The 25,528-nt window shown below is 48.3% G+C and overlaps 1 protein-coding gene across 1 annotated transcript; it reads right to left on the reverse strand.

The window, feature by feature from the left end:
• Positions 1-2,477: 2,477 nt before the first annotated feature.
• Positions 2,478-23,985, reverse strand: LOC103165197 (telomere repeats-binding bouquet formation protein 1-like). The gene is made up of 12 exons (XM_029057332.1): positions 23,809-23,985; positions 22,351-22,411; positions 21,481-21,588; positions 19,077-19,205; positions 16,422-16,553; positions 13,097-13,157; positions 12,882-12,997; positions 12,603-12,725; positions 12,130-12,282; positions 10,143-10,274; positions 6,453-6,578; positions 2,478-3,289 (listed from the first exon to the last, which is right to left on the reverse strand). The coding sequence occupies exons 2-12, from the start codon at positions 22,382-22,384 to the stop codon at positions 3,270-3,272; spliced, it is 1,134 nt and encodes a 377-aa protein (XP_028913165.1). The 5' UTR covers positions 22,385-22,411; positions 23,809-23,985; the 3' UTR covers positions 2,478-3,269.
• Between the last annotated feature and the right edge of the window lie 1,543 nt (positions 23,986-25,528).

Genomic DNA, 25,528 nt, shown 5'->3' on the forward strand with positions numbered 1-25,528 from the left:
CAACCTACTCAATGTGCCTAGATCTCGTCTTTCACACCGCCTACCACTTCCTCAGCTTCGTTCATTTATTCATTCGATTGTGTTTATTGAGTGCTTACTGTGCGCAGAACATTGTACTACACGCTTGGGAAAGTACAATACAACGATAAACAGATACGGTCCCTGGCCACAACGAGCTCACATCTTCCCCCTGGCCTGGAATCCCCTCTTTGCACCCAACAGACCACCATTCTCCCCTCCTCCAATGCCCTACTAAAATCATATCACCTCCAAGAGGCCTTCCCTGAATAACCCCTCATTCCCCCACTCTATTTTTCCACCTTTCTGGGTCAAGTGGGGTCTTAGGTCTGTACGTCTTCAGCACTTTGATATACACCCCACCCCTCAGTCCCAGAGCAGATCTGAGTCCAGCCTTACACAATCCCAATTCCTCCATCTGTAATTTATTTTAATGCCTGCCTCTACAACCAAACTCTAAGCTCCTCGAGGGCAGGGATAATTTCTCCCCAATATTGTACTGGTCTCTCCCAAGTGCTTAGTATAGTGCTCCACGTACAGTAAGTGCTCAATATATACCACCGATTGACTGGATGACTGCTGTGACATCCGCTCAGTGTAGGGTCGCCGACTGAAGCCCTCAGAGATGTTCAAATGGGGCTTCGTAGAAAATTCAGAAAGGGGGAATCGGATGGTGTGCGATAGGAGAATGGACCCTGGGGTAGGTGTGAGAAAAAGCAAGCAAGGAAAGAGAACCTGAGATCGCCACACATGATGGCACCGCCAACTTAACAGAATGCCCCACTCTTCGTGTCCTTAGCTGGGGGAAAGAAGGTTCAGAGGCCTCACCCACTGTAAAGACAACCCCTGTCCTGGGCCAAGGCAGCAGAGGAGCAGGTCTAACCTGCTGCCTCCCTCCATCTCCAACGGTATGATGGCAAATAATTTGAGGGGTGGCAGGAGTCCCGGGGACCATCTTTCTGTGGCGCCCTTAGTTCAAAGAATAGATTAGTGATTACTCTTGGCCCTCGGTGCAGGAGAGCGCCTAGCTTGTTCTAAGGGACAGAAAATGAAATTGGGTAATATTCAAACGATTTGGGGGCCTTTTACTAGAATTCTACTAACTCGTCTTCGGCTGTGTCTACACGAGGCCATTGATCTGGAATTCGGTTGTCAGAAAAAAACATTCTAAATGAACATTGCTCAAGAGAGCGGGAATGATAGCACAGCTACTGCCTCCTGTGGAAACTGACCCCAAAACAGACAACTCCAATTTAACTGTCTGGAATCCATTTGGTATGCTATAATTTAACCTTGTTTGGTGTACTGTAACTTAACCTTAACCTGGCATATATCCTCCCCCCGCCCCCAGCGCTTTGCCCAACTTTGCCATCTGTGAAAAAAGAGATAAACAGGGAAAGAAAGAAAGAGAGAATCATGCACTATCCACTAGATGAGCAGAAAACCAAGAACGGAGAATCATCCATCGGTCCTCGTCAGAAGCGGAGGTGGGGAGGCAGAAGTATTCAAACAAAGTCAGAGACGAGAACTCGCAGCTGATTCGCCCTCCAGCCGCTCCCGCCAAATGGTGGGAAAAGAAAGGCCCCGCTAACCCCGGACTATAATGGACTGCGTTTTCCGCCCGTACGGCGGTGAGGTCGAGCTCGCTTTTAGAGCAACAGGCTCTGTCTGTCCTCACCCATACAGATCTGTATTACCATTGCAATAATAAACCCCTTGGGCCGTGTTGCTGCGTCTTATTTTACAGATCCTGAAAATGCACAAATGGACAACAAACATGAGGACGATGGAGAGGGCTGGCCTAAGTTCAAAGAACTTGTCTCGTGTCCTTTCCATTTTTCTAAGGAACCTGTCAGATGTTTGAGGTTCAACTGCCTATGGAGTTCTCGTTTAACTGCAATGGCTTCAGACTTCACACACGCTCCATGAGAGGGAGGTGGTGGCTGCCATTTTGCTCATTTTAGCCAGAAGCGCAGAATCGGGTCACATCTCATTTGTAACCAAAGGGCCCAAGATGTGTCCTCTTACATTCCTCAGGGAACTGTGACACACAGGAATATGTGCGCCATTCTTTGGAGAAGCAGCTGCGTTTCCCACACTATCTTTCTGACAGGGCCATGCTTAGGTGAAATCGTGTTTACGGAGTCTGGGGTATTTTTGGATCAGGTGAAGCTTTCCATTCTAGCTTTAAGAACCCTAAGCCTATGTGTATTAAAGGCTTTCCTTGTCAAGTCAGGGAAGAGAAGTAATGTCGTCTGTATGCATTTCAGTGATGAAGCCAGGACACCGGAAAAGATGGGAGGCCATAGAATAAAAGGAATGAGAATATAAAAATTTAAGAAAACCACTGATGTATATATAACGCGGCGGGGGGGCGGGCTGGAGCAAGTCGAACAGGTACAGTTCCTGCAACTCAGAAATGACTCAAGAGTAAAGAAATACTCAATAGGACCACTCCAAAAGATTTTCTGGAAAAAAAACCCCAAACCTTTTTATTTAATAATGGCACCTCCTTTAAGTTACCAACAAAATTTCACTTATCAATCAAGGGTGTCTTACATTCTCTTCCGTGTATCAGGCCAGAGGTGACACAAGTGCGTGGGAACAATGGGCTACATTTTCCCCTGGTACATAACTCACTCCCTGGTAGTAAGTTAGGCTCTTATTGACTTAGGCAAAAGGATATTTTTAACACTCTACAAATGATTTCATTCACTAAGAACATTTTTAACAATCCAATTCAATTAAAACATCAAAAATCGTACTGAGACATTCAATGACCCCCACCCTTCTTAATCCTTTATTTTAGGAAAAACAAAAGGCAAATTCTAAAACCAATAGTTAAAAGCAGTCAATACTTGTGTGTTTCTTCTTTTTCGACCTGCTTCTTCAACAAGGGAAACACAGGTCTCCAGAACTCATGCTACCACAAACTCCTTTAGGAAACAATATGAATGCCCCCTATTTGAATATCATGCAGTGAAACCAACCGGTATGAGCAGAACACAACTTACTTAAAATGAAGAATGGTTATCTTTTTTAAAATTTCTACAAACAGACACACATGCACACACAAAAAAACCTCTTTCAAGGGTTATATATCATTTAATCTCTCTAACTTGTAGTATTTATAGGCCAGATGCACTGTAGTCTTCCTCCTGGGTAAACCCATGAAGTTCAATTGCAATGGTTTCCCGTTTTTTTTTTTTCCTCACATCAAAATCTAGACTGCTTTTTCTTCTGCAACTTCTTCAGGGATTTTCGGGTTGGTCTGTAATCAACATGTAAGATGAAAGGCTTTCTCAGTCTGCATATTTGCAGTACCTCCCGGGCCGTCTCTCCGTCCGTCCATCCATCCACCTGCCCCGACCCCTCGCCCGGACGGTCGTAATGGCTGAGAGACTTGTTTAATGGGTAACTGCTCAGCTATGTAAAATTGGGGGGGGGAAAAAGGCTTGAGAGATTACTGCAAATGTTTCAATGCTATTGCTTTATGGTCATCAAAACTAGTTCACAAAACCTGACCATCTACCACTTTAAATGTCACCAAACCTCAGTTCCTAAAACAGCACATAACATACTAAGCCTACATCATATTCCTTGTCATGGAATCTCAATTGCCTTCCCAAAATAACGTTGGGAGTGAAAGACACAATCTCCTTAAAGGAAACAGGGAAGATAACAAGGGTAATCCTTAATCACTTCATCATTTGCTGAAAAAGTGCTGGGATCCAAGTCATCAACCTGTCAGAAATTCAGTATTAAATCATTTAGTTCTTATGTTCTCGTCAACTGAAAATGCTAACAGAACACAGATGAGAACATTCTTTTCCTCACTTTCTGACCTCACTGGGATGCCTAATGCCCGTTCATGGAAACAGTCCTCTCCTCTCCCGGTCCTCTCCCAGACTTCTCTATCACCGTTGATGGCACGACCATCCTTCCCGTCTCTCAGGCCCGCAATCTCGGTGTCATCCTTGACTCGTCTCTCTCGTTCACCCCACGCATCCTATCCGTTACCGAGACCTGCCGGTTTCACCTTTACAATATCGCCAAGATCCACCCTTTCCTCTCCACCCAGACGGCTACCGTACTGCTACGGGCTCTCGTTATATCCCGGCTAGACTACTGTGTCAGCCTTCTCTCTGACCTCCCTTCCTCCTCTCTCGCCCCGCTCCAGTCTATTCTTCACTCCACTGCCCGGCTCATCTTCCTGCAGAAACGCTCTGGGCATGTCACTCCCCTTCTTAAACATCTCCAGTGGTTGCCTATCAACCTCCGCTCCAAACAAAAACTCCTCACTCTAGGCTTCAAGGCTCTCCATCACCTTGCCCCTTCCTACCTCTCCTCCCTTCTCTCTTTCTACCGCCCACCCCGCACGCTCCGCTCCTCTGCCGCCCACCTCCTCACCGTCCCTCGGTCTCGCCTATCCCATTCATTCATTCATTCAATAGTATTTATTGAGCGCTTACTATGTGCAGAGCACTGTACTAAGCGCTTGGGATGAACAAGTCGGCAACAGATAGAGACAGTCCCTGCCGTTTGACGGGCTTACAGTCTAATCGGGGGAGACGGACAGACGGGGGAGACGGGTCCCGCCGTCGACCCCCGGGTCACGTCCTCCCGCGGTCCTGGAACGCCCTCCCTCCTCACCTCCGCCAAACTGATTCTCTTTCCCTCTTCAAAACCCTACTTAAAACTCACCTCCTCCAAGAGGCGTTCCCAGACTGAGCTCCTCTTCTCCCTCTACTCCCTCTGCCATCCCCCCTTTACCTCTCCGCAGCTAAACCCTCATTTTCCCCTTTTCCCTCTGCTCCTCCACCTCTCCCTTCCCATCCCCACAGCACTGTACTCCTCCGCTCAACTGTATATATTTTCGTTACCCTATTTATTTTGTTAATGAATTGTACATCGCCTCGATTCTATTTAGTTGCCATTGTTTTTACGAGATGTTCTTCCCCTTGACTCTGTTTATTGCCATCGTTCTTGTCTGTCCGTCTCCCCCGATTAGACTGTAAGCCCGTCAAACGGCAGGGACTGTCTCTATCTGTTGCCGACTTGTTCATCCCAAGCGCTTAGTACAGTGCTCTGCACATAGTAAGCGCTCAATAAATACTATTGAATGAATGAATGAATGAAATAAGCCAGTGATTATGGCCACTAACCTGTTTTTCCAAAAGTGGATCAGAGACACTCCACCCTGCTAAATCCCACCATGCTTCCTCCAACACACTGCCTAGATGTGTCCCTTCCTCTCCAACCTGACACCACTCTCCGTCAAGATCTCTCCTTTTTGTCTCTGCCCTGATCTCCTCCCTGCCTTCAGTATCTTCCCCCTTTAGTCTATTCTACCACTGCCACCTGTATCACCTTCATGACCCATAGCTCAGCACACCTACCTCCACTCCTCAAAACCCTCCAATGGCCACCCATCTCCCTTCCCATCAATGGCTCCTTGCCATTGCCAACTTTCTCCATCTTTCATCCCCTCCATCCACCACTGCCCTGCCCACAAGCCAACCGTCCCTCACTCTTGACTCCCTCACCTCCATCCCCTCAGCTCACGCCCTTCCCCTGACCTCCAGTTCCCTCCTCGGCCAAATCCACAGCTCTCTTGCCCTTCCCATCTTCAAAGCCCACCTAAAATCCCGCCTCCTCCCCCCTCCCCCATCATGCCTTCCCCGATTAATTCCCTACACTTCAAAGTAGAGCGACCCAACGGCCACGCCTAAGCCGTTAGGAGTTTACACCCAGCCTTAGCGTATGTATAGAGACGCACAGCCGATGGTCCATGTAATTCTTCATTCCCATTTTCACTCTACTCCCCTCTCCAATCCTCATCCTGCCAACTGCTCCCACTATTGGTACGGATTTGGTATGTCTGTCTCCCCCAAGAGAACGTCATCTCTTTGAGGGTAGGGAATGCCTGGCTTGCTCTGCTGTACTCTCCCAAGATGACTTTGGACGCAGGTGGGATCAGAGAGATGGGGTGACCGCTGGAAGGTGCAGTGGGACCCAGAAAAGGTTTCTCTCAGAATAGGGGATAGGTGAGCTGGTTTGGGGGCCCCCGTGGGTACCAAGGACAGCTACGGGAGCTGAGGGGATGTGAATGAGGAAGCAAGTCACGAGGTTCTCATTGGTCTGAGACTGGCGATTCAGAGTTGGAGAGCTGAGAAACGCTGCAGTGTCTGTCTGCCACAAGGGAGAAAACTCCTTCTAACTCTATGTCGACAAGTCCAGAGGGTACCTAAGCTTGCTTACTAAAAGGAATCAGCTGGTATTGCCCTTATCCACCATTGGAGGAAATCTGCTTTCTCTCATGGATAACATGTCTAAAGCACACCACATATGAGTATCTAATGTAAAAAGAACCACTGCCTTATGAAACTGAGATTATCTGGGATTAAATCTAACAACGATAACAATTAACTTACCCCAAATATCACGACTGATCCGGACAAAAGAAACAATGGCGCTTACAATTTCATTATGAGATTCAGAGAAGGCATCTTTAATACGTTTGAGGCCATCGTTTTGGAGCAGGAGATCCAGATTTTGATCTGCAGAATATGACCAAGTTCATTAGAGTCTTCTCTACTTCCATCTGTACCAAGCTCAAAGAACTTATAATAATAATGCTGCTGATGATTATAATAATAATAATAATAATAATAATGGTATTTGTTAAACACTTACTATGGGCCAAACGCTATATGATGCACTTGGATTGACATGAGAAAATCAGGTTAAATGGAGTCCCTGTCCCACATGAAGCTTACAATCTAAGGGGGAGGAGAACTGGTACTGAATCCCCATTTTACAGATGAGGAAAATGAGTCACAATGTGGTGAAGTGACAGGACCAAGATACACACTTGCAGGCAAGTGGCAGACACAGGATTAAAACCTAAATCTCCTGACTCCTGAATCTTACCAAATTAATTCTAATCATTGATTCTGATCTGGATCTGCAGGGGTAGGGCCGGGGGGTGGCGCGGTACGGGCGGTGGAAAGGACACGGAAACAGTTGGCTTAAATACATTTTCCATTCAGGAAATACTCTTTCCTCCCATCATGCCTTGAAGGTTTTTTAGATGATGACCTGCAAATGATGTTCTCTTCCCTATTTTGAAAATGAATGTGAGGGAATTCTTCCAGATTCTTCTAGAGGTGATTCTTTTGTTTGTAGCTAATTGGGGGATTTTGCTTCTCTTCTTAATAATGATAATTGTGGTATTTGCTAAACGCTTACTATGTGCCAGGCACTTCCTGCCTCTTGTTATGCTATTTGTGCATTTCCCTAGTCGTCAGCATCTTCCATCATCACCAGCAGCACCATTTCATGGGAGCCTACCATACGCAGAGGAGCAGGGTGGCTTAGTGGAAAGACCACGGGTTTGGGAGTCAGAGGGTTTGGGAGTCAGAGGTCGTGAGTTCTAATCCCGCTCCACCACTTGTCAGCTGTGTGACTTTGGGCAAGTCGCTTCATTTCTCTGTGCCTCAGTTACCTCATTTGTAAAATGGGGATTAAGACTGTGAACCCCACATGGGACAACCCGATAACTTTGTATCTATCCCAAGGCTTAGATCAGTGCTTGGCACATAGTAAATGCTTAACAAATAGCATTATCCTTTAGATATATGGGACGCTAAGATCGGCCAGTGCTTATTTATGCTGATTACAAGGTGGTGGTGGGATCGGGTCGTCCACAACAGAGCCTCCTTGTCATCACCTTGAAGGCACTCCACAGCTCCCTCTGGCCTACTTAACCACTCTCGTCTCCCACTCCACTCCAGCTCGCACATTTAGTTCCACCCGAGCTAACCGACTCCCTGCGCCTCATTCTTGCCTCTCCTGCCGCAGGCCTCTTGCTCACACCCTCCCCGCTGCCAGCAAGACCCTCCAGGCTCGCACCTCCGCAGCGACTCTCACGAGTCTTCATCTTTCACTTTAAACCCACCCCTTCCCCTCACTTTCCCCGCTCAGTCGACACCAGCGTCCTCCCTGGCCCGGAAGCCCACAACCACAGAGGCGTTCTCGACTATCCGCTACCTTTCAACTCTCATATTCTGGCTACTGACTGGCCCTGCCGGTTTCCACTGCACGATTCCAGGATCTGGCCCTTCCTCTCCTGAGCCCTTCAGAACTCACGTGCATAACGGTATCGTCTATTGCTTCCCCTCCCTGGAATTTATTTGAATGTCTGTCTGCATTACAAACTCCTTCTGGGCTGGGATCGGGGCTACTGATTGTACGGCACTCTTCCAAGCACCTAGTCCAGCCCTCTGCACACTCAATAGGTGCTCAATAAAACCTTGGTGATTGACTGAGTGAATAGGACTGGAATGCTATTTGGTCAATGCCCAATGTAGACCTTAGAGAGGCGGTAGCCATCAAATGGCAATGATCAGTAGGGAGAGGGGGTGATTTTCATTTGGAACCTGAAAATGTACAGAAGTCCTCTCACTAACATCTAGATCAAATATACTCTATTCGTCTAGGCAGGAGAACATATATGTGACAATAAAGGAAAAAGATTTCTATATGGTAGACTGATTTGCTGATAAAAAGAGTTCATGGGTGGAAAAGTATTTCCAGCTGCTGTTGCAGACCCAGACCTGAGGAGCGGTGACATTCAGAGTCCTTCCTTGGGTTCAACTATACAAGCTAAAACCCACCTTCCTTCTCTTCAGTTTCCATGGGTGCATAATGGGGGCAGGAGTAATACTCAGGTCATGGTAATAATGTTATTGACTGACATACTGACTGATAAAAAGGGTTGGATCTAGAGAAGCCACGTGGCCTACTGGAAACAGGAGGGGCCTGAGAGTCAGAGGACCTGGGTTCTAAGCCAGCTGAGGCATCTGGGGCAGGTCACTCCAATTCTCTGAGCCTCAGACCCCCCACCAGTAAAAGGGGGATTCAATTCCCATTCTCCCTCCTACTTAGACTGCGAGCCCCATGTCGGACAGAGACTGTGATCCAATTCTCCTATATCTATCATATATTAAATGCTTCATCGACACCTGAATTACCATCATCAGTATTATCATCATCACCTAGCAAGTGATGAAAAAGTACTGCTGAACTGGTTCATTACTAGAATCGTGCCTCCCCCATCTTTCGGAATTGTTGGACTACTTGGAGAAGCAACGTGGCTCAGTGGAAAGAGCCTGGGCTTGGGAATCAGAGGTCATGGGTTCTAATCCCGGCTCTGCCACTTGCCGCTTGTGGGATCTTGGGCAAGTCACTTAACTTCTCTGTGCGTCAGTTACCTCATCTGTAAAATGGGGATGAAGACTGTGAGCCCTACGTGGGACAATCTGATTACCTTGTATCTACCCTAGCGCTTAGAACAGTGCTTGGCACATAGTAAGAGCCTAACAAATGCCAACATTATCATTATTATGTAAATGTTACTCTTTAATTGGTCTTCAGTGTGACTTCTGTGACAGCAAATCCAACACTGCAAAATTAACAACCAACAGGCAATCGGTGACGTTCAAAGCATCTAATCAAAACTTTAGGAAAATTCAGTCAGCATTCTTTAAGTTGCCTAATGTCAACTTGATACTGTGAGGGTTTCCATTTGACAAAATAATTTATAAACGTAACTGCAAAAGGAACTCCCTCTCCCTCGTATGCAATGATCCACTCTCTCTCCCTTCATAGCCTTACCAAATCACATCTCCCCCCAGTACTGACATACGGCTAGCTGGTCTAGTAATCATACAACAGAATCCCCTGGAAACAATGCAATACATTTGCTGACCATTTAATTTAGAATAATTTTTATGGTCCTTATTTCTCTAGAAAGTTCTAAATCTTGAAATTGTGAAAAAAAAATCACTGGTCCTGATCCTAGGAAGTATCATCGTTTCCTTCCGAAACATGAATTGCGTCATCTGTATCAGAATACCCCTAGTGAAGCAATATTTCCGCCATCCCCACAGTTGAACTTCATGGCACAGGTGTCATTATCAGGCAAAAAGGAGTTGTAGATACACCCCCCTCCCCCCCGCATATATAAATATACACACATTCATATAAACATATGCATAAATCATGGAAAAAGTATTCAACTCCCTGTAGAGTCAAGCCCACAAAATGATATGCCTACTTACCACATGTCTGTATGCAATGTCCAAGGGTAACCAGAACACTAGTTCTGTCTTGAGAATCTAGATTCTCCAGAAACAGCAAATTCAAAAGTTTGGGCACAACTTGATGCTTCGCAAGAACTGTACTACCAGGAGCTGGTAATATAAAATATTTTTAAATATAAGTATAATCAACAAAAAATTTCAATCATCAGGGTGAAAAACAAAATACAAATAGAGATATTTCAGGTCCTCTTCTGCCTCCCTGAGCATTCCGACCACCGTCCCCTGTGTTAAAACCCAAACGCTTCCAAAACTGGAATCACTCCTTAATAATAATAATAATAATGTTGGTATTTGTTAAGCGCTTACTAGGTGCCGAGCACTGTTCTAGGCGCTGTGGGAGATACAGGGTAATCAGGTTGTCCCACGTGGGGCTCACACATTTTTAATCCCTATTTTATAGATGAGGGAACTGAGGCACAGAGAAGTTAAGTGACTTGCCCACAGTCACACAGCTGACAAGTGGCAGAGCCGGGAGTCGAACTCATGACCTCTGACTCCGAAGCCCAGGCTCTTTCCACTGAGCCACGGATTCCTTCACAGCAGTCGTTGGCGAGGAAGGGATTCCTTAGGCACAAGGTTGCTGCCGCATGACTGCTTGCCTCGGGGGGCTATTAAGCCCCGCACAGCCGGGCCATTGCTACGACACACGATTCATATAGAGTTATGGAAGATGAGATACTTCCACGTGGCATACAACAGTACTATTACGGAAGGCTCCTTCACCTACCTGTCCTATCACGTTCTACGACACCATCGGACCCCCTTGTCCCGGAAGGACATGCTTTCAAGCCACGCCATAAGCATTCTCCCTCTTACTCATCCACTCTTTATTCTCACTAGACCCCAGCTTGCCGTCTTCATTCCTTCCAAGTTCACCTTCTTACTGTGCCTCATTTTTGGCTCTCCTGCTAAGACCCCTTACTCATACCATTGCCGCTGCTTGAAACTCCTTCCCCCATACAAACCACCCAACTAGAACTCTCCCCATCTTCAAAGTCTTTTCTGAACACTCCCCTCTGGCCCCGCCCCTGACTCCTCCACGAGACCTTTCCTGATTAAGCAAGCTTCCCTGGTTTTGTAAATCGAACAGCTGCACTCAGCCCTTATGCTTATTCGCCTAAGTTCATGGACGCATTCTCGACTAGTAACAAGTTTCCCTTATCTATCCATCCTTCAATACACCTGCAACTTCCAGTCATAGCGTTGTGTCTTTCTTCTCAACTATTTGTGAACTCACTTTTTTGCCCCTTTTTATTGTGGCTGGTTGTCATGATGTTTTCCCTTTGCTTCCCAAGGAAGACAGACCATCCCCACTCAATAAACGCTACTGACTGACAAACAGAGGGGTTGTCGAGGTAAACCGGGAACATGGTGTGGCTGGGGCAGTAACTGGTGCAAGGGAGGGGAAGGAGATGATACGTGAGACAACACCGAGATAGAATCAGTGGATCATGGTCATAATTTCAATGTGGGCATCGATGAATAATATAAACTAAGATAATTCCAGTGTTATGAGCGATGGGGTGTGTGGTGGAGAACGGGGGACGGGACAAGAAATGACAGTTAGTGCTTTTGACAAGGATGGGAAAGGTGTGAGGAGCTAAGGAGGGAAGAGGAGTGGCTCAGAGGAACAGGACACAGAAGCAGCAATCCAGAGCAATTAAGGGGGCAACTGCCCCCGTGCCCCAGACTGGGGATTGGATGGAAAATGTTTCCAAGGCTTCTGATAAAATGGAGAGGGAATGACAGGGAAAGGAGTCACCAGATGGCAGCTCCACTCATAGGTAGCTGGCTTCCGGGGCCAGACCGAATGTGCGTTTCGGGTGGGGTCGGGGGAGCGGTTTAGGTCGTCGGTCCCTCTATAAAATCAAGCACTTAATTGATGAACAATCATACAAAATGAAATCATTGGACTATTATACATGCAAGTATTGGAATCACTCACAGTTCTGGGCAATGCAGTTACCCATGGCACTTGTCACCTCTACTGCCATCTTAGCACTAGAAAGATTCTGACGTGAGTCTTCGACCAGCTCGGTAAAAACTTTGGTCAAAACATCCAATCCACCAATAGATATGAGGAATTCCTGAACCGGTGCTTCAAGAATAAAGTTACAGAACAGTCAATATTTTTTTTTTTTTATCAAGCAAAAGCTATGCTGAAGTAAGGGAGTGGGAGAAGAGGAAATTTATCTTGTTTTCATGCTCCCCAAGCAACACTGGCACAGTGACTTTATTTACACTGGGGGTTAAACCGTCACTCTACCATACTTTATAAAGCACTGAGAAGCTGCTACCGCCAATCGGGTCAGGTGCATCGTAGAGAAACTCCAGCAGTGGGGGGAATCGAGTATACTGACTATTCCATGACAATGGTTCTCCTAAATGCATCTCAATTATGAAGAAGTTGATACTTACAGTTTCCATCCACTATGAGTCCAATAAGTAGGCAAATAGGTCCAACTAGCTCAGGCGTCTTATGTGCTTCTAACAAGGTGTGCACATGCGGCAAAACGGAACAGCAAATTCTCTGATTTTCCTCTGACAAGAAAAGAAACCAAACCCAAAGCAGGTAAATTTGACTTGGCACAGACATTCTATTGGAAAAACTCAACTGTCAACAATTCACGGGGTTTCTCATTTTTGTTACGTTCATTTCACTGGCCACGAATACCGTCGAAAATTTACAATAATTACCATTTTTAGGATTGTTGACAGCTGCAATCAGAGTATTGCACAGTGCATGCCACAGGGGATATTTCTCCTTAAAGCTTTCGTTCGAGGAATCAATTTCAGAGTTTGTGAAAGTTTCCCTATTAGGAAACAAGCAGTTAAAGTGGTCAAAATGTGTTAAATTTGCAAGCCTTTGTTTCTTACTATTTTGACAAAAGACTAGTTTCCTTGTTGTTTACCTGAATAACTTTTGCAAAACCGCAATACAGCCTGTTTCTCTCAAAAGCATTTGTCCAGAACCTAAAAAGAATCCACAATCGGTTATATATCACATGATAATAATCATAATAATAATAACAACAGTATTTTGTTAAGCACTTACTAGGTGTCATGCACTGTATTAAGCGCTTGGGGAGATACAAGATAATCAGGTGCCATATGGTGCTCACAGTTTTAAGTACAAGAAGAGCGGGTATCGAATCTCTATTTTATGGATGTCATAACTGAAGCGTAGAGATGCTATATCACCAGCCCAAAGCGGCAGAGCCGGGATTCGAATCCAGGTCCTCTGACTCCCAAACCCGTGCTCTTTCCACTAGGCCTCGCTGCTTCTCATGGGAATTTATGTAAGTCCTCAGTGATTCAACCAACTTTTAACAGATGTTTGATCTTATAAAATATAGTGCAGCTCAGCACTTGTGGAAAAAATAAGGGTGGACTGATGTGGCACTGAACGACAAATAGGGCAAAAGTAGAAGTAATTTTTCAGTACATGAAAAAGCTTATTTTGTATACTGTTCCCATTCAAAAAGCACATAATTCAATGAATTAGTGGAACTAATTTCTGATTTTTGTAAGGAAATGAATCTTAACTCTTTATCTACTTAACACTTAAGGCTTCATCTATAAAACGACAGCAATGGCAGCACGGCTGTCAGAGGGCTGCGAGAGGCAGCGGTAATGGTGCCAGAGGTCCGAGGTCCGAGGTGGGGCAACCCCTCCAGACCCACACGCAATGGGTAAGGGTCGCTGACCACCCCCTCGCCCCCCTCGCCCCCACCGTGCCGGTGGGGGTCTAGGATTGCAACATAAAGAAGGGATGCCGGGCCCTCCGCCCTCTCTCTTCACACTGGAGGTGTAGAATCACGCCCCAGGGGAAGGGTCACCCTCTGTCCAAGGGCGCCTGAGGTCTGAACAAAGTGGGGGGTGGGGGGAAGTAGTCGTTCCCCAAGCCCCACCCACCAAAGGCCTGGGACCGCCCAGAGGGAAGAGAACCCTGCTCTCTGCCCCCCTGCGCCCGCCCTCGAGCACCGGGGGTCTCGAATTATGACTGTGAGCGAGGCGCGGGCAGGGCTTGTCACTGTTGATTGTAGTGTTCTTTCCCAAGCTCTTAGTACAGTACTGTGCACACAGTAAATGCTTAATATATACGATTGAATGAATCAACAGAACTATACCGACGGAGGCGACATGTTCACTCTCATTACCTCCTATCTGTGTACCCAGGATTTGGGACTGCATGCTGAACACGAATCACCAATCTCCTCCACCCGCCGCCCCCGCTCCGCCCCCGCCCCCCCCCCAAACCCCTACCCCTCAGGACCTGGACACCCCTCCAAAGCAGCAGGACAGCCACTCACCAAGGAGATAACAATGTGTCAACTATCACCCACTGACAATTAGGGACCTGAGGGTGATTCCCCATTCACTCTGGACAGCCACTTCATGACTCGTTAATGACTCGCTAATCCCTCTCTAGAATTTGTGGATTCCCCCAGGCTGGGACCTGCTGAGTCCCCACCCACTGGAGGAACCTGCACTGGACCCGGGGGCTACAGATCAACTGCTGCTGCTTCAGACAATCTTTCCCTTATGTCCTCACCCCCGCCCCCATCCCTGTCATGTGCCATCAGTCCCCTTCTTCTGATCCCTTCCTCTCATTCGATCCACACGCTCAGTAAATATGACTGACTGACTGAATGAATGAATATTCAATTCATCACCAAATCCTGTCGGTCCCACCTTCACAACATCGCTAAAATCTGCCCTTTCCTCTCCATCCAAACCGCTACCAAGTTAATGCAATCACCCATCCTATCTCACCTGGATTACTGCATCAGCCTCATTGTTGATCTCCCAGCCTCTCGTCTCTCCCCACTCCAGATTCAATATGTCACCAAACCTGTCAGTTCTACCTTCAATAGCGTTGCTAAAATCTGCCCTTTCCTTTCCATCCAAACTGATCCAAGTCCTTATCCTATCCCCCCTTGACTACTGCATCTGCCCCCTCGCTGACCTCCCTGCCTCCTGTCTCTCCACACTCTAAATCTCACTTCACTCTCCCACCCAGACCATTTTTCAACAAAATCTCCCCACAGAACCTGCAGTGGCTGCCCACCTACCTTCGCATCAAAAAGAAACTCCTTACCTTCATCTTAAAGCATGCAATCAGCTTGTTCCCTCCTACCTCACCTCACTGATTTCCTACTCCAGCCCAGCCCGCACCACGCTCTGCTCTTCTAGCGCCAGCTTACTCACTGTGCCCTCCATTTCGCCGACAACTGCCTAACCACATCCTCCCCCTCCACGTCCTCCCAACCCCACGACATTTAGGGACATATCTTTAAATCATTTACAAATAAATAAATCATTTATTTATATTAATGTCTGTCTCCCTCACTGGATTGTAAACTAATTACTGGGCAGGGAACGTGCCTGCTAATTCTGCTACACTATACTCTCCCAAGCACTTAGTCCAATGCCCTGCACAGAACACTGACTGATTAATTGATTGCTTAGAATTTCGAGTTATCATCAAATTACATGAGCCCAAGAACATAACCTGGCCAATATGCCATCTGAATGTTACACTCGAAAGGACGGCAATCTATCAGTGGTATTTATTAAGCGCTTATGGTATGCACAGCACAGTACCGAGCGCTTGGGAGAGTACAATCGAGAAGCAGGCATGCCCCCTTCCTCGAGGAGCTTATAACCTACTGGGGGAGTCAGTCATTTAAAAACATTACAGATAGGGGAGCAAAGCATGCGGGCTGACTTCTAGTAGGAGATCAGTGAGGTACAAAGGTAGGAGGGGGAAAGAAGGCACTCAGTCTACTGGAGGTTAAGGTAAGCCCGTGACAAGGAGTTTCTGTTGGATGCAGAGAGGGATGGACAACCATCGGAGGTTGTTGAGGAGCGGGCGGCTTGGCCTGAATGTTTCTTGGTTTACTGTGTTGTTGTTTTTTGACACCCATCCGGGCAGCCGAGTGAAGTAAGGCCTGTAGTGGGGAGAGACTGGAGGCAGGAAGGTCCGCACTTTACTGCTTTTCAACATGGACAGCTCTAAAATATTGAACAAGCAAAAGCACCTGGATTTCACTTTGTGACCCCACTAAATCCAAAACTTTTTTATTAACTGGAGATAGGTGCACGCACACCCTTCAGATGGCTGCAGTGGAAAGTGGACTAAAAGGGCTGAGAAGAGCTGCTCTTGTACATGGACCACATCAAAGAGACAACAAAATATTCATGTTTCGTGGAGATAGGAAAATCCACACTTACTGTTCTTTGAAACCAGGCCCAACAGAACGGAGACAGAGACTGTTTGCAAATCCATGCTGGACTGCTCGTCAATTATGAGCATCAGCATTTCCTCAAACAATTCAGGAGTACAGAGACTTTGCTGACAGACAACTGAAACAAGAACAAAAGTCACAAGAGTGGCGATTAAAAAGCACAAATACTTTTAAAAACAGAATTAACAAATTAAAAACTTGCGCCTCAGAAAATGGGCCAATTTTCAGTGGCTCCCATCAAACTGTGCACAGTACTGGGCCAGTGTGACCATAATCCAGAGCAAATGAGTCACATCTAACCCATTCCAACAGAACTGGGAATTTCCTTCCCCATCAGATGCACATTATTCTCACTTCAAAATGGGGTCTTTCTGCCCTCAAAATGAAGTTACTTGGGGAAAATTGTCTCTTTAATGCCAACCAATAAGTACAGAGCTCTGCACACAGTAAGCGCTCCTTAAACGTGATTGAATGAAGCCCAGACCGCGGGCTTCTCTCCCCTTGCGCCAGTTTACTCGCTGTGACCAGATCTCGTCTATCTTGTTGCCAACCCCGTTCCCACGTCTTTGCCCTTGCCTGGAGCTCCTTCCCCCTCCACATATGCCCGAAGATCGCTCTCCCCACCTTCAAAGCCTTATTCACCTCACAGCTCTGCCAACAGGACTGCCCCAGTTAAACCCTCTTTTCCCCGGCTTCTTTTCGCCTCCCTTCTGCCCTGTCTTTGTACTTGGATCTATGACCTTGGGGGATTTGATATTCGCCCCACCCTCAACTCCACAGTACTTATGTACATATCAATAAATTATATATCATAAATGACTTATTCATATGAATGGCTGCATCCCCCTTTGGACTGTAAACTCATGGTGGGCAAGGAGTGCGTCTACCAACTCTGCTGTGCTGTACTCTCCCAAGAGCTTACTACAGTGCTCTGCCCATAGGAAGCACTCAATAAACCCCATTGATGTTGATGACTTTGACATTGGGACTGTTTTTCTACATTCCCTCAGTAACTTTACACATCCAGGGGAGAGTAGCAAGAGTTATCAATGAATTCTAGTGATCGCCACAATCACGACGTGAACGGTTTTGGAATCAAAATCATTTCTAATCATCTGGATTTTGAACTTCGTGGAACTTGCATTCAGACGGATAACTCTACTGCCTTTGATGCTCAATGATCAGTTTGATCTGACCGACCAAAATTTCACTTTCATTGCAAGTATTTTAAATACGAAAACTGTGCTTTCAATTCATTCAATAGTATTTATTGAGCGCTTACTATGTGCAGAGCACTGTACTAAGCGCTTGGAATGAACAAGTCGGCAACAGATAGAGACAGTCCCTGCCGTTAGACGGGCTTACAGTCTAATCGGGGGAGACGGACAGACGAGAACGATGGCAATAAATAGAGTCAAGGGGAAGAACATCTCGTAAAAACAATGGCAACTAAATAGAATCGAGGCGATGTACATTTCATTAACAAAATAAAAAGGGTAATGAAAATATATACAGTTGAGCAGACGAGTACAGTGCTGAGGGGATGGGAAGGGAGAGGGGGAGGAGCAGAGGGAAATGGGCGGAAAAGAGGGTTAAGCTGCGGAGAGGTGAAGGGGGGGTGGAAGAGGAGCTCAGTCTGGGAAGGCCTCTTGGAGGAGGTGAGTTTTAAGTAGGGTTTTGAAGAGGGAAAGAGAATCAGTTTGGCGGAGGTGAGGAGGGAGGGCGTTCCAGGACCGCGGGAGGAAGTGGCCCAGGGGTCGACGGCGGGATAGGCGAGACCGAGGGACGGTGAGGAGGTGGGCGGCGGAGGAGCGGAGCGTGCGGGGTGGGCGGTAGAAAGAGAGAAGGGAGGAGAGGTAGGAAGGGGCAAGGTGATGTAGACCCTTGAAGCCTAGAGTGAGGAGTTTTTGTTTGGAGCGGAGGTTAATAGGCAACCACTGGAGTTGTTTAAGAAGGGGAGTGACATGCCCAGATCGTTTCTGCAGGAAGATGAGCCGGGCAGCGGAGTGAAGAATAGACTGGAGCGGGGCGAGAGAGGAGGAAGGGAGGTCAGAGAGAAGGCTGACACAGTAGTCTAGCCGGGATATAACGAGAGCCCGTAACAGTAAGGTAGCCGTTTGGGTGGAGAGGAAAGGGCGATATTGTAGAGGTGAAACCGGCAGGTCTTGGTAACGGATAGGATGTGTGGGGTGAACGAGAGAGACAAGTCAAGGATGACACCGAGATCATGGGCCCGAGAGACGGGAAGGATGGTCGTGCCATCCACAGTTATAGGGAAATCAGGAAGAGGACAGGGTTTGGGAGGGAAGATGAGGAGCTCAGTCTTGCTCATGTTGAGTTTTAGGTGGCGGGCCGACATCCAGGTGGAGACATCCTGGAGGCAGGAGGAGATGCGAGCCTGAAGGGAGGGGGAGAGGACAGGGGCGGAGATGTAGATATGGGAATGCATATTCATTGTCTCCCGGTAAATCACACGGACCTATGACGGGTTCGTTACTTAAAACTACTTTGGTTATTTGTTTGGGGATCAATACAGCACGTAGATAAAACCTGGATGCGAAAATGTGGCAGATGGAGAAGACAAAAAAGGCTCGACAGGTATATTATATATGCACTATTGGATCAAAACGATCTATCTTACCATTAGAAATGGCCAGAGTTCCTAACGTATACAAGGTGACTTCTTTTAATTTGCTGGGCGCCTCTGACCTTGCGAGGTCACGTACCAACTTCAATCCACCAATATCGTGAAAATAAACACCTGCATTGCCTTCAGGATTTGCAAACAAAAGGAAAGATCAAACAAGGTTTCTGAAATCTTCTGAAGAGGCAGGCAATCATACCCTTTCTTTCAGCAGATTCGGGATCCTTCCATCACTCTCCTGAGAATGGGGGTAGGGTGGCCCAGAAGCATCAGGGAGGGGAGGATACCCAGAAACAAAGCTGGGGAGAGCAAACCCAATGGTGAAAATGGCTGTCACTCCATCAGCAGCCCTGCTGCCGACCCTACCCCACTCTGAGCATAACCTCCCCAGCTTAGAAAACACCACATCTTCACTCTCCCTCCTTTATTTCTCATGAACTCTCCCATTTCCCCTGCTCTTGCCGGCCTTAACAGGGAACCAGCAGGGTCCAGCAGAAAGAGCAGAGGCCCGGAAGTCGGAGGAACTGGGTTCTATTCCCAGCTCTGCACTCGCATGTTGTGGGACTTTGGGAAAGTCGCTTAACTTCTCCACGCCTCAGGTTCCTCACCCGTGAAATGGGGATTCAGTACCCGTTCTCCTGCCTCTCTGGCCCCTGGTCCCCGTGTGCCTGACCCTTTTATCTGGAATCCACCCCCAGAGCTTAGTGCAATGCTTGAGACCCAGTAAATGCTTAATGAACAGCACAATTATTCCCTCTTACCTGCAATCCAGGCAAGTCTCAGTCTACTCTGGCTACCACCTCCCTCACCTTCTCTAGCTTAGTCACTCAGTTACTCTCATTCATATCCTCTCTTTCTCGACTTCCTCTCTGTTTTCTCCCTCACGTCCTCTGTAGAACCCAGGAATTCCAGCATCCCCCCCAGTGTGTGCGTGCCTCTCACTCTGACTCCTGGTTTGTCACCCTACAGATGGCACCCAAGTTTCTGGCCTTATCTGACTACCGTCCGACTCCCCTCTACTACAGGGAAAGTACAATTCCTCGTCGCCGGCAGCCCAGAGGAGAACCCAGAAGCAACAAGGTATCTGGCTGAGCAGGGGAGAGGCATCTGGCTGAGCAGAGGAGGGGCACTGGGACCTGCACACCAGGCCTGGAGAAGGAAGAGGGGTGGAAGCGGAGCAGCACAACCCTGAGTCACCCATGTCTCCCTCCACTTTAACCCGAGAGCCCCAGGTGGGAGGGGAATCGGATCAGATCTGATCGTCCTGTATTTATCCCAGCTCTGAGTAGACTGTTAGAAAGCAATACTTTTATGATTATTATTATCATCGTCACAACAATAATGATCATTGCGATCATTTGTCGAGTACTTACTATGTGCCAAACACGGAACTAAGCACTATGTTAGATACAAGACAATCACATCGGGCACGGTCCCTGTCACACATAGGTTTCAAAGTCTAAGCAAGAGGGAGAATGGGTAGTGAATCACCATTTTACGGAGGAGGAAACTGGGGCAGAGAGAAGTGACTTGCCCAAGGTCAGGCAAGGTTAGCTCTTTGTGGGCAGGGGACGTGTCTGTAAATTCTGTTGTACCATACTCTCCCAAGCGCCTAGTACAGAACTCTGCACAGAGTAAGACCGCAATAAATATCACCGATTGATGGACTGAATGTCTGAATAGGTCACATAGTAGGCAAGTGGCAGAGCTGGGCTTAGAACTCAGGTCCCGCCCCTCAGGGTAAGCACTTAACATATACCACTAGTCCCTCTAGACTGTGAGCTCTCTGTGGGCCAGGAATGTGTCTACCAACTCTGTTGGATTGTACTCTCACTAGCGCTTAGTACAGTGCCCTGCACGCAGTGAGTGCTTAATAAATACGATTGTGCGATTATTATCATCAATACGAGTAGTAGGTTGGATGAAAAGTCTTTGGGGACCCGTTCCCACCTCAAGGACATCTAGATGCTTGTTCTCCCGCAACTGTTGACTCGACTGACGCCCCTCCCCAACTAACAGAGGAACAGATACTCCATTCCTCTGGAATAACACTGATGGTCTTTACAAAGCGTTTACTCTGTGCCAAACCCTGTGGAAGTGCTGGGGCCAGCACAAGATAATCAAAGTGGACACAGTTCAGGTCCCTCAAGGGGCTCACCGTCTACCTTATCCCAAATTCCTACAGAAAGAAAAAAAAAAGGCCTCTCGTCCCCACCTATTCAAATTCAGGAATCTTCTTTTGTATGCAGAGGCAAGAAAAGAAAAGGATCTGCCAATGTCTTGGAAAAGAGAGAATTATACCAGTATAATTCTGGTTTGTTGTTTTTTTTTTTTTGCGTCATGAGATCTTGCAACATAAAAGAGACAGAACCCCAGATCAAATTTAAGTGAATCGACTTACTGTTTTCTTGACACACTGAAACAATTGAGAGTAAAGCACTTTTTACAGCAGGAATGTTGTCTGGTTGCTGCTTAACGCACTCCATCAGTGCTTCCACATCAGCCTCAGCTGTTTCAAACCAAAGAAAGAAAGAAAGAAAGAAAAGACAACGCAGTTAATGAAGACTGTCCCTGTTTCCCCCACTGAAAATGAACCTTTTAATAGACGGAGTTATTTCTCCTCTGGCATAGTATCTCTGAGAGAAACAGAGAATACTCAGCTAAGAGACCTCCTGAGGTGGGGGCCTCTACCTTTCAGGTAAATAACTGCTCCACCAATGGTATTCTTAAACTATGTGATGCATTCTGTTCCCAAATTAAATTTAAAAAGCACTGAAAGTAGTCATTTTGCTGTTGAGCTACTTCAATCAAATGGCGTTAACCAATCTCTTATATTTAGGCACATAAGCATAAAGGATTTTGAGTGACGTCAACTGGTGAAGAGGATAGGTGATTGTGTGTGTGTGTAGAGGGGAGAAGGAGGCGGGGGGGGGGGGGGCGCGGGGGAGGAGGCTTCGAGGGAATGGAGGTAAGAATGGAGGTAAAGTGGAGGTGAGGCTGAGTAGAGGGGGAACTGTGGATTAGGAAGGGCAGGGAGGTGGCTGTAGAGGATAAGGTGCTCGGAACACCTTTGTGACTCGAACACCAACACGGTACTCATGGTCGAATTGTTTGAAAGACACCACGTCATTATGAATCATCATATTCTAGTATATAGACTGAAGGGGTGAGAGTTTGGAGAGAGGGAGACCTACCTAATGGCACTACACAAAAATTACGCGGACAAGAAATAGGAAAACTGGTTCAAGAAACATAACCGAAGAGATTTTACCACAAGTGAGTCCCTTGCTCTTGTTGTCTTCCATAGTTCCTTTTATAGTCTTGTTCTTTATCTACAAGAAAAGTGCATTTTCAAATGTTTTCTATCAGAATCGCTATTTCAGAATGTTGCCGGTATAGTAAAATACAGAAAGAGCACAAGAACATTTGATAGACACTACTCCTTCTCCATCTCTTTGATTTTTCTGTCTCTTGCTTGGGACATATTTTCTCAGGGAACAGAAAACTTAGAAGGCCTAGCTTCTTTCCACAGTTCTGCCATTCACTTCCCGGGCAAGTTTTAGGTCCCCTGGTAATCGGAAATTTTAATCAAGTAATAACTGTGGTATTCACTAAGTACTTACTCTGTGCCAGGCCCTGTACTCAGCGCTGCAGTAGACACGAGATAATCAAGTTGGACCCAATCCCTGGCCCACATCCATCTCGAGGTATCTTAATCCCCGTTTTACAGATGAAGTAACTGAGGCACAGACACGTCAAGTGCAATTCGACCCTCTACTCCTTCATGAGACCTCAGTCCCTTAAGCACTTGGGCACACACCCGCTCCCCCTTCCCCTGCCCCCCTCAGTCCCTCCGTAGAGAGCCTTACTGTTTGGTCTGCGTCCGTTAGCAGTGCGGACGTGCCCCTCGCTCCTCTAATGGAGGGTGAGACCCGCCTAGAGCGTCCCGCTGCCTCTGCGTGGGACCCAAACTCTGCTCATCGTCATAGCGCCCCCTTCCTCTGCGGAGGAGGTAAACTCCACAGAGAGCGCGCCCCCCCCATCCCTATGGAGATCAACTTCGCCCAAAGGGCCCCTCAATCCCCGTGGAGGAGGTGACCTCTGCCCAAAGCGCCCCTCGATTCCTGTGGAGATCAACTTGACCCAAAGCGCCCTTCACCCCCTGTGGTGGGGGCAAACTCTACTCTGAGGGCACCCGACCAGGGTGGACTTTCCGTGCCCGTTTGAAGGCCGGACCTTCACCCGGCTTCTGTAATGGTGGCTGAACTCTGCCGAGAGGCTCCCCTTTCCCCTGTGGAGATCAACTCTATCCCAAACGCCCCCCCCCCAAATCCAAGTGGAGGTAAAGTCAACCCAAAGCCCACCACGATTCCTGTGGAAGTGGTACCCTCTGCCCAAACGGCCCCTCGATTCCCGTGGAGGAGGTCACCTCTGCCCAAAGCGACCCTCGATCCCTGTGGAAGTGGTAAACTCTGTCCATGGAACCCCCGATCCCCGCGGAGGAGATCCGCTCTGCCCCGAGAGCCCTCCCTTCCTCTGTGGAGGAGAACTCTGCTAAGAGTGCCACCTTCAGTGGAGTAGGTAAACTCCGTCGAGTACCCCCATTTTTCCTCAGAGGAGGACGTAAACCCCGCCCAACGCGCCCCTCGATCCCTGTATCGGGGGCAAACTCCATTCCCATCCCAGATGGACGGCCCGGGACCCTCCCCCGCGGCGCCCGCGGCCTCACGGCTTCGTCGGGGTCCCTCCTCGCCGGCGGCTTCTCCTCAGCAAGGCGGCTCTTCCTCCTCCTCCTCGGCCACACCCGCCTCGGCCGGCCCGTCGCCTCACTTTTCCCGCGCCCCGGGCTTCTCCCTGGCCCCACCCGACAACGGCGCCTGCACGCGACGGCGCCTGTGCGTGACGACCCCCGCCCCCCAACCAACTGCCAACGGCCGCTCTCCCCGCCCCCCGCTGCCTTCACGGCCGCCGCGCGCCCGGGCCCTCTCCCTGCCTTCTCCCCTCCGGCCGCACGGTGGCGCGCCGCCCTCGGAAGCCCCAGCGCTCTGTACCGCCCCCTACCGCCCCGCGCAGCACCTCCCCAGAGCAAGCTCCGCCCTAGCGCTCAGCGCAGCCCAGCTCCCACAGTCAGTCAATCAGTTAATCAGTGAGGTTTTTTGAGCACCAACTCCCTGCAGAGCACTGTAATAAGCACTGGGGAGAATACAATAAAGTTAGTCCAAAACAAAATGATGGCATTTGTTAAGTGCTTACTATGTGCCGAGCACATGTTGCTTGGTTATCTACTCCTCTCCCCATGAGTTTCCTTTCCTCTATCCCCCACGACAACTCCACCCTTCTCCACATCAGACATCCCCAGGGCTCCCTCCGCCTCCTCAGAGACATTTGGGCCATGAGCCGCAGGATTCGCCTTGCCTTTTGATTTTAATCTGATAGACCCAAATCAACACTCGACCCTGGACATCACCCGCTTATTAATAACATTTTATTGTATCATATTACTATATTGTCGCTATCACATGTTATTGTAAATTGTTCTCAGTGCTGCCACTTACCTCGCTGACTTCACCATGACCCCACCTCCTCCCATCTACCCTCCCAATCTTCCCCTTCCCCTTCCCCTCTCCCGCCCAGCGCTTTCCCGCACTCTCCTCTGCCTCCTCCCCTCCTCCCCTCCCCCTCTCTAGAATCCCACTTTACCAGCGCCATCCCGCATCCCCCTCCCCTTGCACCTTTCTCCACCGAACCCCCTCCTCCCACCCCCTTCCCTTCCCTCTTCCCCGCCCACGTCCCGTCCCAGTTCTCCTGTCCCATCGCCACCCCTCATCCCCCTCTCCCCGCCCAGCTCCCCGCCACCTCATCCCCATCCAAACCCTGCCCTCCCCCTGCTCCCTTCCCCCTCCCTCCGCCGCCCCCATAGCTGCTGCCAAGTGTGGCCTATGGAATCCCCGCTCCTTGATAGGTAAGCTCCCTTTCATCCTTGACCTTTTCCTTTCCCACTCTCTCCTCCTCCTCGCCCTTGGGGAGGCAGGGCTCACCCCTGAAGACACGGTCTCTTCTGCTGCTCTCTCCAGCGGAGGCCTCTCCTTCTCCCACTCCCCCCACAGACTCAACGGGAAAGGAGGAGGCGTCGGCGTCCTTCTCGCACCCCAATGCCGCTTCCGCACTATTCCTCCTCCCCTTTCCCTCTCCTTCCCCACCTTTGAAGCCCATATAATTCGCCTCTATCACCCCCTCCAGATTCTTGTAGCTGTCATCTACCGCCCCCCTGGTCCCACCTCCAACTTCTTTAACCACCTTGACCCCTTTATCGCCTTCCCTCTCTCCTTCTCCCTGCCCACTCTGATCCTCAGAGACTTCAACACCCACATGAATGTACCCGGGGACCCCTCTGCCGCCCGCCTGCTATCACTCCTTGACTCTGCCAACCTCCTGCTCCACCACACCTC

Source organism: Ornithorhynchus anatinus, unplaced genomic scaffold (assembly GCF_004115215.2).
Source record: "Ornithorhynchus anatinus isolate Pmale09 unplaced genomic scaffold, mOrnAna1.pri.v4 scaffold_93_arrow_ctg1, whole genome shotgun sequence".
In the NCBI taxonomy this organism is placed as follows: Eukaryota; Metazoa; Chordata; class Mammalia; order Monotremata; family Ornithorhynchidae; genus Ornithorhynchus; species Ornithorhynchus anatinus.